Source organism: Paroedura picta, chromosome 14 (genome assembly GCF_049243985.1).
Source record: "Paroedura picta isolate Pp20150507F chromosome 14, Ppicta_v3.0, whole genome shotgun sequence".
NCBI classification, from domain to species: Eukaryota; Metazoa; Chordata; class Lepidosauria; order Squamata; family Gekkonidae; genus Paroedura; species Paroedura picta.
Window position 1 is genome coordinate 1,609,894 of NC_135382.1, and position 13,568 is coordinate 1,623,461.

The 13,568-nt window shown below is 45.9% G+C and overlaps 1 protein-coding gene across 8 annotated transcripts in view; it reads right to left on the reverse strand.

The window, feature by feature from the left end:
* SLC12A7 (solute carrier family 12 member 7) overlaps positions 1–13,568 on the reverse strand; it is a 174,563-nt gene that overhangs the window by 112,875 nt on the left and 48,120 nt on the right. The window contains exon 1 of one of the 8 annotated variants that reach the window (XM_077310645.1): positions 11,407–11,500. The exons of 6 other annotated variants lie outside the window; for them this stretch is intronic. In XM_077310645.1, coding sequence (XP_077166760.1) covers positions 11,407–11,485 — 79 coding nt within the window. In that variant the 5' untranslated portion in view covers positions 11,486–11,500. Of the gene's footprint in view, positions 1–2,705; positions 2,761–11,406; positions 11,501–13,568 lie in introns of those variants that run through there. One more of the 8 variants, XM_077310642.1, reaches the window with a different exon arrangement.

Here is a 13,568-nt window from a genome sequence, read left to right on the forward strand (position 1 = left end):
TTCTGGGTGTCCATTTGATACCCTATTATAGTTTCAATCTTCATTCTGGGAGTGTGGTGAAAGATCACCAATAAATCAGAGTTTCTATTTCCCAACCATCTGAATCTGAGGCCCAGTTTTGTCTCAGTATTTTCCTTTACTTGGGTGTGTATCTGGTGGGGCTTTCAAATTTCTTTCTTTTCTTTCCTTCTCCCCCCCCTCGCCTCCATCACACATGGGTCTACCTTAAAATGTCACTTTTACCAGTAAAGTTATCATTTCCTGTGGATTTCTCTTGGAGCACCTTTTCTCTTCCTCTTTGCCCTTTTCCCCTGCTCACGTCCAATTGATATGCTTTGAGGCCAGTCATATATTACTGGTTTTACCACACTGGGGTGTGTTCAGTTTTGTGTCCCTTTTTGCACTACCCCCGCCCCCCGGTTGGGTCTTCCTGAGGTCTCCCCCTTTGTTTAATATTTGTGGCTGTCACCTTGCCTTTGGAGGACATCCATACTATAGTTTCCCCCCCTTTCTACCTGTACGTTCCTTTCCCTTTGGGGCATTCTGTAGTCACATGGCTAGTTACACCACATACATCTGTGAACAAACCTTTTCCAAGATGAAAATTGTGAAATCAAAGTGTAGGTCAAGGCTTACAGGTGAACATTTACATGACATTTTAAGAGTATCTGTCACAAACCTTGACTTGGACATCGATGCCTTGGCTAACAGAGAACAGCCACAAAAATCAGACTGACTAGGTAAGCATGTGTAGCTCAATAAAAGGATTCCACAGTAAAATATTGTTCCAAAATGGATTGCACTAAATTAACCATTTCTTCATTTACCTTTGAATGTTCAATTTTGACCAAAATAAGTAGTTTAATAGTTTTGCTATGTTTTGGTTTAAGATGTGGCCCTCTTCAGGCACTGGGCATGCTAATGCGGCTCCCAGGTGCCCAAAGGTCGGGGACCCCTGGTTTAGGGTGGTCTGCATTTTGGCCTCTGTGATCGTGCCAGACAAAACCCGGCCGCCACCACTAGCTGAGCCGATTCAATCGGTGGCACCACCAGGGAGAGAGAGACAGAGATGCGTTTTCATTGTCCTATTCCTCGCCATCCTGCCCCATTTGCCCCACTTTATTTACTATTATTTATAGAATTTGTTATCCAGCACTCCGGGCAAGCTGGCTCCCCATTAAAACCCAACAATTACAAAAAAAATGAATAATGCGTGGTGCAGTTGTTGACTATTCAAGATGAAAGCATCTAGAAGCTGCATTTTCTGCACCCCCCCCCCCAACAAACTCCGGTTTAGTTACTTTCCCTCCCCTGAATCCCATGTTTGCATACGGCGGGTTGCCAAGTCTTAACTTTGGTTGTGGGAAAGGATGTCATTGCAGTGCTTTCCACCATGAACAGGGTCCACCCACCCCAAACTTGCTGTAGTGCCTGACTTCGATATCTCACCTAACACAAAGTGTCCATGCAAAAAAGTCCATCAAGTCCATAGGAAACCATGCTCCTCTCTAAAACTGTGACATGGGAAGGAAGATGGGTGGATGGCCAACTCCCAGGGCCAAAGGGGAGAAGGCTGGATACTGGACAAGACCCGGAAACCGTGTCCATAATGAGGTGATCCAGTCCACAGTGAATTTCACATCTATAGCACCACAGGAAACAGCTAAACAGTTAACAAACTCGAGTTAACCCAAAGGTTCGTGAACACAGGGAGGTCCATCCGTGCAGGTTCGGGGTTCAAGGTCGTGATGCCCCCCCTGACCAACCAGAAATCCTACAAATGTCCACATTCCAGGTTTGTGCCCACCTGTAGTTTACACAGCACCCAAACGTTTACAGTGCAGTCCATCACATGATCACTGGGAGCTCACAGAATGTTAATAAGAGGGATAGTTCAAAACAGTCGTCAGGCTAAGATTTTGGTCTACATACCAGGGAGACACAAGGGTGGAAACCCTTTTGGGTTTACTAGCATCGACCCTGGTGAATTTAGAGACATGAATACAAACTTGTTTGTACACACCAGATAATGGTTGGTTATGAATGCATGTGTGGAGAAGGAGAAATGATTAGCACTCATGTAGGATAAGCCACACTCTTCTGAAGTTAAAGGTATGGGGGTGAATGCATTTGTCATTACAACCAGAGATTAGGTGGGAACATCTATGTGGGAACCCAAAAGTCATATTTTTAGATAAAGGTAAAGGTATCCCCTGTGCAAGCACCGGGTCATGTCTGACCCTTGGGGTGACGCCCTCCAGCGTTTTCATGGCAGACTCAATACGGGGTGGTTTCCCAGTGCCTTCCCCAGTCATGACCGTTTACCCCCCAGCAGCAAGCTGGGTACTCATTTTACCGACCTCGGAAGGATGGAAGGCTGAGTCGACCTTGAGCCGGCTGCTGGGATCGAACTCCCAGCCTCATCGGCAGAACTTTCAGACTGCATGTCTGCTGCCTTACCACTCTACACCACAAGAGGCATTTCTTATTTTTAGATAGCCCAGGTCAAACCCCACATACTGGCCCCAAGTGAGAGGCTGGCAGGGCCAATTTAATTTCTAATCCTCCCTATCAGCTAATAGGAACCTATCTAAACAGAAAGCTCATCCCTAGAAAACCACAATAGGCTATGGTGGGGGAGGAGTGCCTAGTCATGGTCTGGCCTTGCCTAAACTGAAGCCAGGCCCATGGGGAAAGACACTCACCCTCTCCATGGACTGCTTCCCACTGTCTTGTGTGCACCATATTAAAAGTAACAACAGTAAATGGCTGTCCTACAGTCCATAGTTCCAGAACTTGCATTTTGACCTGCAGTATATGATGGGACACAAAAATATACTGGTGAGTCCTCTCTCCAGGACCAAAGAATAAGAATGATGATGTAAATATGTATAGCATGTAAGTCACTGAGCTCCTGACACAAACCTTGCCCACTTTAAAACACAGGAATGTTGAGTGGATGGCTTTCTAGATGACCTCAGAATTTCTGACACCCTGTTTTGGTGTGGTGTGGTGTGGTGGGAGGATTAGCCATGCAGTCAGGTGCAACGGATTAGGGTGGAGACTTCCACCCCGATGCCATAAGGTCCCTCTCTGATGTCAGGAAGAAGCAGGATCCTTGAGTCAGACAGAACAGGGTCAGGAACCAAACCTTCTGAAGCCAAACAGTGCCCTCAAGAGACTGTGAGGCTGATCGAACGTTTTCCCCATAACCTTGTGCTAAAGGGAGGGGAAGCAGCCTGCCCCCGTTTTGAGGAATGTGTCCCGTAGGGAGTGGGGGCCTATCCTTGCTCGGGAACAGAACTGGGAGCATTTTGCATTGGCCATGGAGGCGAAGAGGTCCAGTGGGCCCCATGTGTTGAAAATGGAGATGAGATATTTTGGGCGAAGTGCCCACTCCTCTGACCGGGTTATGTCTCTGCTCAGAATAGCTGCCAAGGTGCTGAGGTGCCCACTGATGTGCCCTTTCTGAGTGCCCAAAGAGGAGGCTTCCTGACAAAGTCTCCAGGATCTTGTGTCCCCTCGTTTGAGCACATAACAAACTGCTGTGGTGTTGTCGGTTGCAACAGGAATTATTTTATCCCTGACCAGTTCTGAAAAGGAAAACAGAGGACGTCACTGAGGAATTCCGTCCATTCTCAAGGACTCAAGGCCAAGGCCTCCATCCCAGCCACCGCCAGGTAGGGCCCGAAGCAGGAAATGTCCGTGGCAGGAAAGAGAAATGTCCTCAGACCAGCTGTTTCACGCTGGCAGTTCAGACTCGTCCTGTCCCTCTCCCAGGTTTACGTATCTTCAGCAGATACCATTTTTCTGCAATTCATGGGTCTTTAAGACTTACTATAAATTATAAATATTTAGTATTAAAATGTCTGTAAACATATAAATGTCCTTCTTGGGAAAAATTGTTTTGGTTTCTATCCTGGCGAGACCCAGGTGCTTTGATAGATGAGATGTAAGATGCAAAAAGTTGAGAATTGCTGATTTAACCACACTTGACTGGTGTTTCACCCTATTTCAGTTCAATCATTTTGACCTGTTGTGATATAAAATTAGCATAAGGTGCTATTTAAATTTCTATAACAAATGTGACTAAAATAAACATGCTAAATCATGCTGCCTTGGGGCACTGGATATATATATTTTAAAACATCAATCGTCTTTTGACAAAAGTCCAAGGTACACTCAGTAGCTGCTAATGGCCTCTTTTAAGGCACAGTCAGGAAGCGCGGCAAGAAGCACAGCACAGCTCAATAAAACAGGCCGCTGGCCCACTGACGGGGGGGGGGGAGAGCTTGTTCCAGAAATTTAAATTTAAGACTATTTTCACACCATTTCTCCCATAACAGCATTACAAAATTCATTACTATCAACACTGTAATCTTGGCAAAGTTGATTATATCAAAGAAGCACCTTATATACTTTATGATCTATTCTCCTGCGATCTCACCACGTCTAAAGAGCAAAGCTGAATGTGCCACTTTATAACCCATTATCTGCACCTAAATAATACTTGGCTTGTGTCCGTGATGACACGTTAAATAAAACCTGTGCTGATTGGCCCTCAATGGGGGATATGTCCCCAATACAGAGTGGGCACTCCTCCACTGAGGGCCAATCATGGGTGTTCATAGAATCATAGAGTTGGACTCCAGGGTTATCTAGTCCAATTCCCTGACAATGCTGGAACTCACAACTACCTGCCCACCAATAGTGACCCCAATTTCATGTCCAAGTGATCCCGCCCACCAAAAATCTCCAGAATCCAGCCAGGTCTGGAGGAAATTCACCTACCATCCCACAGTGGCAATCGGCAATTCCCTGGGTATGCAAAGAAGGGCCACAAGAGACAAACACTGGCACATCCCTTCCTGCCCACCCACTCACATTCTGCCTAAGTTCATAAAATCAGCATTTCTGTCAGATAGCTATCTAGCCTCTGCTTAAAAACTTCCAAAGAAGGAGAACCCACCACCTCCCAAGAAAGCCTGTTCCACTGAGGAACCACTATAACTGTCAGAAACCTCTTCTGGATATTTAGCCAAAAATTCTTCTGAATTAATTTCAACCCACTGGTTCTAGTCTGACCCTCTGGGAGAACAGAAAACAACCCTGCTGCATCTTCTATGACAGCCCTTCAAGTATCTGAAGATGGTTATCATATTACCTTTTAGTCATCTTCTCTCCAGGCTAAACAGACCAAGCTCCCATTACCTTTCCTCATACGACTTGGTCTCCAAACCCCTCACCATCTTCTTAGCCCTCCTCTGGACACACTCCTGTTTCTCTACATATTTCTTCAGTTGTGTTGCCTGAAACTGAACACAGTCCTCCAAGTGAGGTCTTACCAGAGCAAAGTAAAGTGGTAACATTACCTCAAATGATCTGGACACTATACTGCTTTGAATACAGCCCAAAATCCCATTTGCCTTTTTAGCTACTGAGTCACACTGCTGACTCATGTTCAGTGTCTAGTCTACTAAGACCGCCAGATCCTTTTCACACATACTAATGCCAAGACAAGTCTCACCCATCCTAGAACTTTACATTTATCATTTACATTTACCATTTATCACTATTGAAATCCATTTTACTCATTTTAGCCCAGTTTTCTAGCCTGTCAAGATAAAATAATAGAATCATAGAGTTGGAAGGGTCCTCCAGGGTCATCTAGGGTCATCTAGTTCAACCTGCACAATGCAGGAACTCACAACTACCTGCCCGCTGTCAGGAATCAGGCTGAGCCCAGCCTGCAGAGTCCGTGATAAAGACACATCCGAGATCCAACCGGCAGTTGAAATCCAAAAAGAGCTTTGAACAGAGTCTACAGAAATGCTAAAGTGAGCCAAGATCTTCCTAAGCAAAAGATCTTGATGATTACAGCGAACAATAGTCAGTTCAGAACAGTTATAGTGTTCTCTCAATAAGGGAGGGGTACATAGGCATTTTGGCGGGAGAACAAGAGGGCACCTAAGGTGCTAAGGTTCACAGGATTGCCAGATGGGAAGTGGTGAGCTCCCCCTCACTGGCAGTCTTCAAGCAAAGGTTGGATCCACACTTTTCTTGGATGCTTTAGGATGCTTTGGGCTGATCCTGCATAGAGCAGGGTTTTGGACTAGATGGCCTGTATGGCCCCTTCCCACTCTAGGATTCTATGACTCTATGATTCTATGGCCGGAATCTAATCTCTACAGTTACAGCCTTATTCAGACTAGGCTGTCCAGGCAAGGTCGCTAAAGGGAGATCGATAAAGTAACAGAAGAAAACTCCCGCTGGGAAGTCTAGGAGCCTGAGGATAGATTTACAGGTTTACAATTCTCGATCTAGCCAGCCTTCAAGAAATTAAACTAAATGGGCATGAATCAAGGTTCGACATCCACCCACAGTGACCCCAATTTCATGCCCAAGTGATCCCTCCACCACAAATCTCCGGAATCCAGCCTGGCTACCTTGTATTCTGATTCTGTCTTCTGGTGTATCTGCTACCCTTTCCAGTTTAGTGTCATCTGCAAATTTAATAAGTACCTTCTCTATTCCTTCATCCAAATCATTTATAAATATGTTGAACAGCATCTAAATAAATACACTTCTAGAGGTGGACATAAATCATATGCTGCGCTTTTGGATCTAACTGGGGCCTTTAATTCCATTCCAAGAGCTCTCCTATGGTGGAAATTAATTAAATTATAGATCAACCATCACCTTTTAGCCCTTATAATATTACATACCTCCACAAGTGTACTAGGGATGGGAAACTGACTGATAAGATCTCCACCAACAAGGGTGTGAAGCAGGGCTGCCCTCTCGCACCCACCCTTTTCAATCTTTTTTTGCATGAATTAGCCCCTACTATGCTATCAGTGGATGGACATCCTCCTTCAGGTGCCTCTAAAAGACTCCCAATATTGCTCTACGCGGACGATGCGTTTATTCAATCATCAATCATTCAGCAATCATTCAGCAATCATTCAGGGAAGGCCATTGAAAAGATTTTTCAGTTATGTGAGGAACAAACATAAAGTAAAGGAGGCAATAGGCCCATTGTTGGGTGCGGATGGACAAACTCTAACGGAGGATGCAGAGAAAGCAGAAAGGCTCAGCGCCTATTTCACATCTGTTTTTTCCCACAGGTCAAAAGGTTTAGGCACATTTAGAGGTGGCAGTAGCCAAGGGTTAGTGTCTGGGCGGCAAGTTGACATGGACAGAGAGGTTGTTGAGAGGCATTTAGCTGCACTGGATGAGTTCAAATCCCCTGGGCTGGATGAAATGCACCCAAGAGTGCTCAAAGAACTTTCGGAAGAACTTGCAGAACCCTTGTCCAGCATCTTCGGGACCTCTTTAAGGACTCGAGATGTCCCAGAGGACTGGAAAAGAGCAAACGTTATCCCGATCTTCAAAAAAGGGAGGAAGGATAACCCGGGAAACTACAGACCAGTGAGTCTGACCTCTGTTGTGGGAAAGATAATGGAGCAGATATTAAAGGGAGCAATTTGCAAACATCTGGAGGGCAGTTTGGTGATCCAAGGAAGTCAGCATGGATTTGTCTCCAACAGGTTCTGTCAGACCAACCTAGTTTCCTTTTTTGACAAAGTAACAGGTTTGCTGGATCGTGGAAATTTGGGTGATGTCGTTTACTTGGACTTTAGTAAAGATTTTGATAAGGTTATTTATTATTTTTATTCCCCATGATGTTCTGATGGATAAATTGAAGGACTGCAATCTGGATTTTCAGATAGTTAGGTGAATAGGGAATTGGTTAGAGTTGTTGTCAATTGTGTTTCATCAGACTGGAGGGAGGTGAGTAGCGGGGTACCTCAGGGCTTGGTGCTTGGTCCGTTACTTTTTAACATATTTTTAATGATCTAGATGAGGGGGTGGAGGGACTACTCATCAAGTTTGCAGATGACACAAAATTGGGAGGACTGGCAAATACTCCAGAAGATAGAGACAGAGTTCAACAATACAATGATATAGGCTAGATATAGAATCATAGAATCATAGAGTTGGAAGGGGTCATACGGGTCATCTAGTCCAACCCCCTGCTCAATGTAGGATGAGCCCTAACCATCCTAAAGTATCCAAGAAAAGTGTGTATCCAACCTTTGCTTGAAGACTGCCAGTGAGGGGGAGTTCACCACCTCCTTAGGCAGCCTATTCCACTGCTGAACTACTGAAAATTTTTTTCCTGATATCTAGCCTATATCGTTGTACTTGAAGTTTAAACCCATTACTGCATATCCTCTCCTCTGCAGCCAACAGAAACAGCATCCTGCCCTCCTCCAAGTGACAACCTTTCAAATACTTAAAGAGGGCTATCATGTCCCCTCTCAACCTCCTTTTCTCCAGGCTGAACATTCCCAAGTCCCTCAACCTATCTTCATAGGGCTTGGTCCCTTGGCCCCAGATCATCCTCGTCGCTCTCCTCTGTACCCTTTCAATTTTATCTAAATCCTTCTTGAAGTGAGGCCTCCAGAACTGCACACAGTACTCCAGGTATGGTCTGACCAGTGCCGTATACAATGGGACTATGACATCTTGTGATTTTAATGTGATGCCCCTGTTGATACAGCCCAAAATGGCATTCGCCTTTTTTACCCCTGCATGACACTGCCTGCTCATGTTTAATTTACAATCCACAAGTACTCCAAGGTCTCATTCACACATAGTGTTACCTAGAAGCGTATCCCCCATCCAGTAGGCATGCTTTTCATTTTTCTGACCCAGATGCAGAACTTTACACTTATCTTTATTAAATTGCATCATGTTCTCATTTGCCCATTTTTCCATTGTGTTCAGATCTCGTTGAACTCTGTCTCTATCTTCCGGAGTATTTGCCAGTCCTCCCAATTTGGTGTCATCTGCAAACTTGATGAGTAGTCCCTCCACCCCCTCATCTAGATAATTAATAACTATGTTAAAAAGTACTGGGCCGAGCACCAAGCCCTGAGGTACCCCGCTACTCACCTCCCTCCAGTCTGATGAAACACCATTGACAACAACTCTTTGAGTGCAGTTCTCTAACCAATTCCCTATCCATCTAACTATCTGAAAATCCAGATTGCAGTCCTTCAACTTATCCATCAGAACATCATGAGGAACCTTGTCAGAAGCTTTACTAAAATTTCCATGATCCAGCAAACCTGTTACTTTGTCAAAAAAGGAAACCAGGTTGGTCTGGCAGGACCTGTTGGAGACAAATACATGCTGACTTCCTTGGATCACCAAATTGTCCTCCAGATGTTTGCAGATCGCTCCCTTTAATATCTGCTCCATTATCTTCCCCACAACAGAGGTCAGACTCACTGGTCTGTAGTTTCCCGGGTCATTCTTCCTCCCTTTTTTGATGATCGGAATGATGTTTTCTTATCAGGAAAAATTTTTTCACAGTCAGAGTAGTTCAGCAGTGGAATAGGCTGCCTAAGGAGGAGGTGAGCTCCCCCTCTCTGGCAATCTTCAAGCAAAGGTTGGATACACACTTTTCTTGGATGCTTTCGGATGCTTTGGGCTGATACTGCGTTGAGCAGCGGGTTGGACTAGATGGCCTGTATGGCACCTTCCAACTCTATGATTCTATGATTCCCCACTCCCCCACACACATCCAACAAATCAAATATTTGGGAAGGCATGGAAAATGTATAGGTGGTCAGTAGAAGGACAAGAATTCGAACAGGTAAAGGTCCTTAAATATCTTTCCAACAAAATAGTTCATGGTCAACTCATAAAAACTTGGTGATCAATGTCTCTAATGGCAGCACCACAATCATTGCAAGATTTCACTTTAGTCAGAGCCACCAGTGTATTCCAGCTGCTGTTAAAAGTTAAGGGTTCACTTTAATAGCGAAGAGGGAAGTCTCTCAGTCTGTGCTGAAGGAATCTGAAACAACCAGTTGGATTTGGACTGTGAGGGCAAACAAAGACCTTGGACTCTATTACGACCTCTTACTGCACCAAGCTGAGAGGGAGATCTTCTCTTGTCTTAAAAAGGTTACATCGGGTTGGACTACCTATTAATTATTGGTGCTTTTAAAATATGCTCTCCCCTGACTTTCAGTATCTTTTCCTCTGGACCAAATGGCTACATATATCAGCCTTCTAACCAACCCAAATCTATGCAGAGCCCTTGTCCAGACAAGGCTTAATGGAACGCCAACTGCAGGTAGATTTGCAGGGATTCCCTCCAAAAACAGATGATGTCCATGCGGAACTGAGGCCACTGAGTCCTCAGTGCATAGGATGCTTTACTGGCCCTTTTATGATACTCAGTGCAATTTTTACCTGGAGAGTTGTTTAAATGAGAACACGAATACCTCTGATTTACTTAAGCTCCATGCTCGTCTTGTCAAAATGGTGCCCGAGAGACTTGAGAAGACTGACAGTTCTTTACATAGTTTACTCACCAGAGGCTTTAACTGGAATGTTCTCATTTTTTGTATACTGCTGTCAATGGGATTTATTCTGTATAATGCCAATAAAGATCATACAACATTGACTCAGCCTTCCATCCTTCCGAGGTCGGTAAAATGAGTACCCAGCTTGCTGGGGGGTAAACAGTAATGACTGGGGAAGGCACTGGCAAACCACCCCGTATTGAGTCTGCCATGAAAACGCTGGAGGGCGTCACCCCAAGGGTCAGACAGGACTCGGTGCTTGCACAGGGGAGACCTTTACCTTTATGTATGTACCAGGGAGGGTGGTATATAAATATAATAAATGAATAAATAAATATGTTGAACAAAGCAGGGCCCAGGACAGATCCCTGAGGCACTCCACTTGTCACTCCTTTACAAAATGACAAACCATTTACAAGCACCCTTTGGGTGCAATCTGTCAACCAGTTCTTGATCCACCTAACAGTAATCGGATCCAAGCCACATTTTATGAACTTGTCAATAAGAATAGCACATGGAACATTATCAAAAGCCTTACTGAAATCAAGGTTATGTCCACAGCATTCCCCTGATATAGCAAAAGAGTAACTTTCTCAAAAAAAAAAGAGAGAGATAAGGTTAGTCTGACATGACTTGTTCTTGAGAAAGCCTTGCTGACTCTTAGACCTGTTACAATTTTGCATTCTGGTCCATGCAATGGTCCTACCATGTCCCTATTGTTTTTCTTACTTTGAATATAACTAAAGAACCCTTTTTTGTTGCTTTTAGCATTTCTTGCTAGCCTAAGCTCATAGTGAGCTTTAGCTTTTCTAATACTCTTCCTGCAAGCCTTGGTTATTTGTTTATATTCCTCCTTGGTTAAAGGACCCCCTTCCTTTTCCTAAATGAGTCTTTTTGATTATTCAACTAGTAAATAAGCCTGCTGCAGTTAGGAATGCAGAGGGTGCTAGCAAGGTGGCGCGGTGGGGGGGGGGCAAGGTGGCGTGTGGGCGCAGTGGAAGGGAGAGGGAGGCGCACTTACCACCCTGTAGCGAATGTCTCCCCAGGGAAAGCAGTGGGGCGAGCGGGCAGCAGCTGGCAGGGTCGGAGGCGTGCTCCATGCCGGGGGAGGGACACTGCCGCGTCACTCAGCTCTGCGCTGCTGGGTTCCCCAGCCCTCTGCGTCAGGGACGCGACCCTCCTGGTGGGGCTCCAGCAGTGGCTGGTGGGCGGTCATGGCTTGTGCATCGGCGGCCGGGCACTTCGGCTCTGGAGCGGGGCTTGAAGTTTGTGCGGCAGTGGCTCTCGGCCCCCTCCTCTGCCCTCAGAGGTCATGGAGCATGTGGACACGAGGCAGCAAGCGCGCCTCACGTCCGGCTGGAGCCCGGCTGGAAGGGCCTGGAGGGCGGGTGGGGCCATTGGTGGGTGGTTCGGGCCGGCAGCAAAGCAAGTGAAGCTGAGGAGTGGAGCAGCAGCAGCAGCAGCCAGGCAATGTCTGTGGGCGAGGGTGGCCTTGTGGCTCGCAGGGGCCGGCTTCTGGAGGTGGACGCTGCTGGGGCCGGCCCAATCCGGCTTTGCTGGGCATGGCCAGATGGGCCCGTGTGGGCGGAAGCACAGGCTGGACGCTGGATGTGTCCCGGACAGTGCTCCACCCACAGTCAATCCCAGGCAAGGTTCTGGAACAGGTCATTAAAGAGGCAGTGTGTAAACACTTAAGTCAACATGGATTTCTCAAGGAAGAGTTTTCTGATAGAGTGACTAGTTTAATAGATGCAGGAAATGCCGTGGATATATTTCTTGCTTTTAGTAAGACCTTTGATAAGGTCCCAATATTCTTGTGAGAAAGTCAGTAAAAACAGCAATGGATAAGGTCACATTTGCATGGATTTGTAACTGGCTGGCTGACAGAACCCAAAGGGGGATCCTCAGTGGCTCGTCTTCATCTTGGAGAGAAATGACCAGCAGGGTAACACAGAGTTCTGTGCTGGGGACGGTATTGTTTTACATTTTCATGAATGATTTAGCCGGATGAGTCAAAAGAAAGTGCATTGATCAAATTTGTAGATGACATGAAATTGGGGTGAGTAATACGCTAGAGGAAAGGCAAGAGGCGATAGGACAACTGCATTTAATTACGTAAAGCGATTGGACCGCGTCCGGGGGGTCCGAAAGAGGGTGCCCCCATCCACTCCATTCTACCCAGGGGGAGGGACTCTCCATTGGGCAGAACGGTTTTAAGGTTACTGTAGCTGGGGAGAGACTGCTGCATTGTGTTTATACAATTATATTGTTACTATATTGTGGTACACCACCATGCGTCAGCTGGCTGAGAGTGTGGTTAATTCATATGATAATAAATAAATAAATAAAATTGCTTTTATGCTTGAATCTTACTTCCTCTAAGACAAAAGACTGAACCACTAATGAGTTCATATCAACAATTCCTCTGGAAATTCACTCTTGCAGGGGGGGAAATCTCACTTTCCCCTCAAAACATTCTTAATCTAGCTTGGGGAAACAATTATATCTGTATTCTGTTCATCCTCCAAGAAGTAACTTAGATACATTTTCCATGTGGGGTTCCCAGCAGGTAGCTCAGAATACAATGTTCTTCGCTTCAGTGGTAGAAGTGTATCCGTGTACTTTCAGACCACGGTTGGCACAAATGATAATAAGGACGTTACAACATTATGTTTTAAGCCCAGTGCTTTTGCTTAAAGATGGTGACTAGAGTCACAACAATAAATCTTATGCTCTGCCATACCGAGGGAACCTGTTTGTGATAACCTCTAAAAAATTTGCAAGCTACGGATACTATGTTACTGCAGATGGCTTTTTAAAAGCCCACCTTGTTCCCCTCGCAGGTGGAACTATCTTTAAACCACTCCTGTGGAGCGGTCTAAATAAAGCGGTAAGCCCTAAGGGGGAGGAGATAGGGCGGGACCTGCCCGGGATAAAAACTTGGACAGGCAAATCAGGAGCTGCGAAGCGAGTGCCACTCGAGGGCCAAGCGGCCAATGGGGAGCTTGGCCCATCCTCGCCCGCTTGGCCCGTCCTCGCCCGCCAGCAGACTGGCCGCTCAGAAGGACACTCGCCCTTCCTGTGGTGAGTCCTCCTGGCACCTTCCCCTCGCCCTCAGGAAAGAAGATGCGGCGTCCCTGCTCCTTCACCCCCCAAAAAACGCTTACACCCGCCATTAATTCC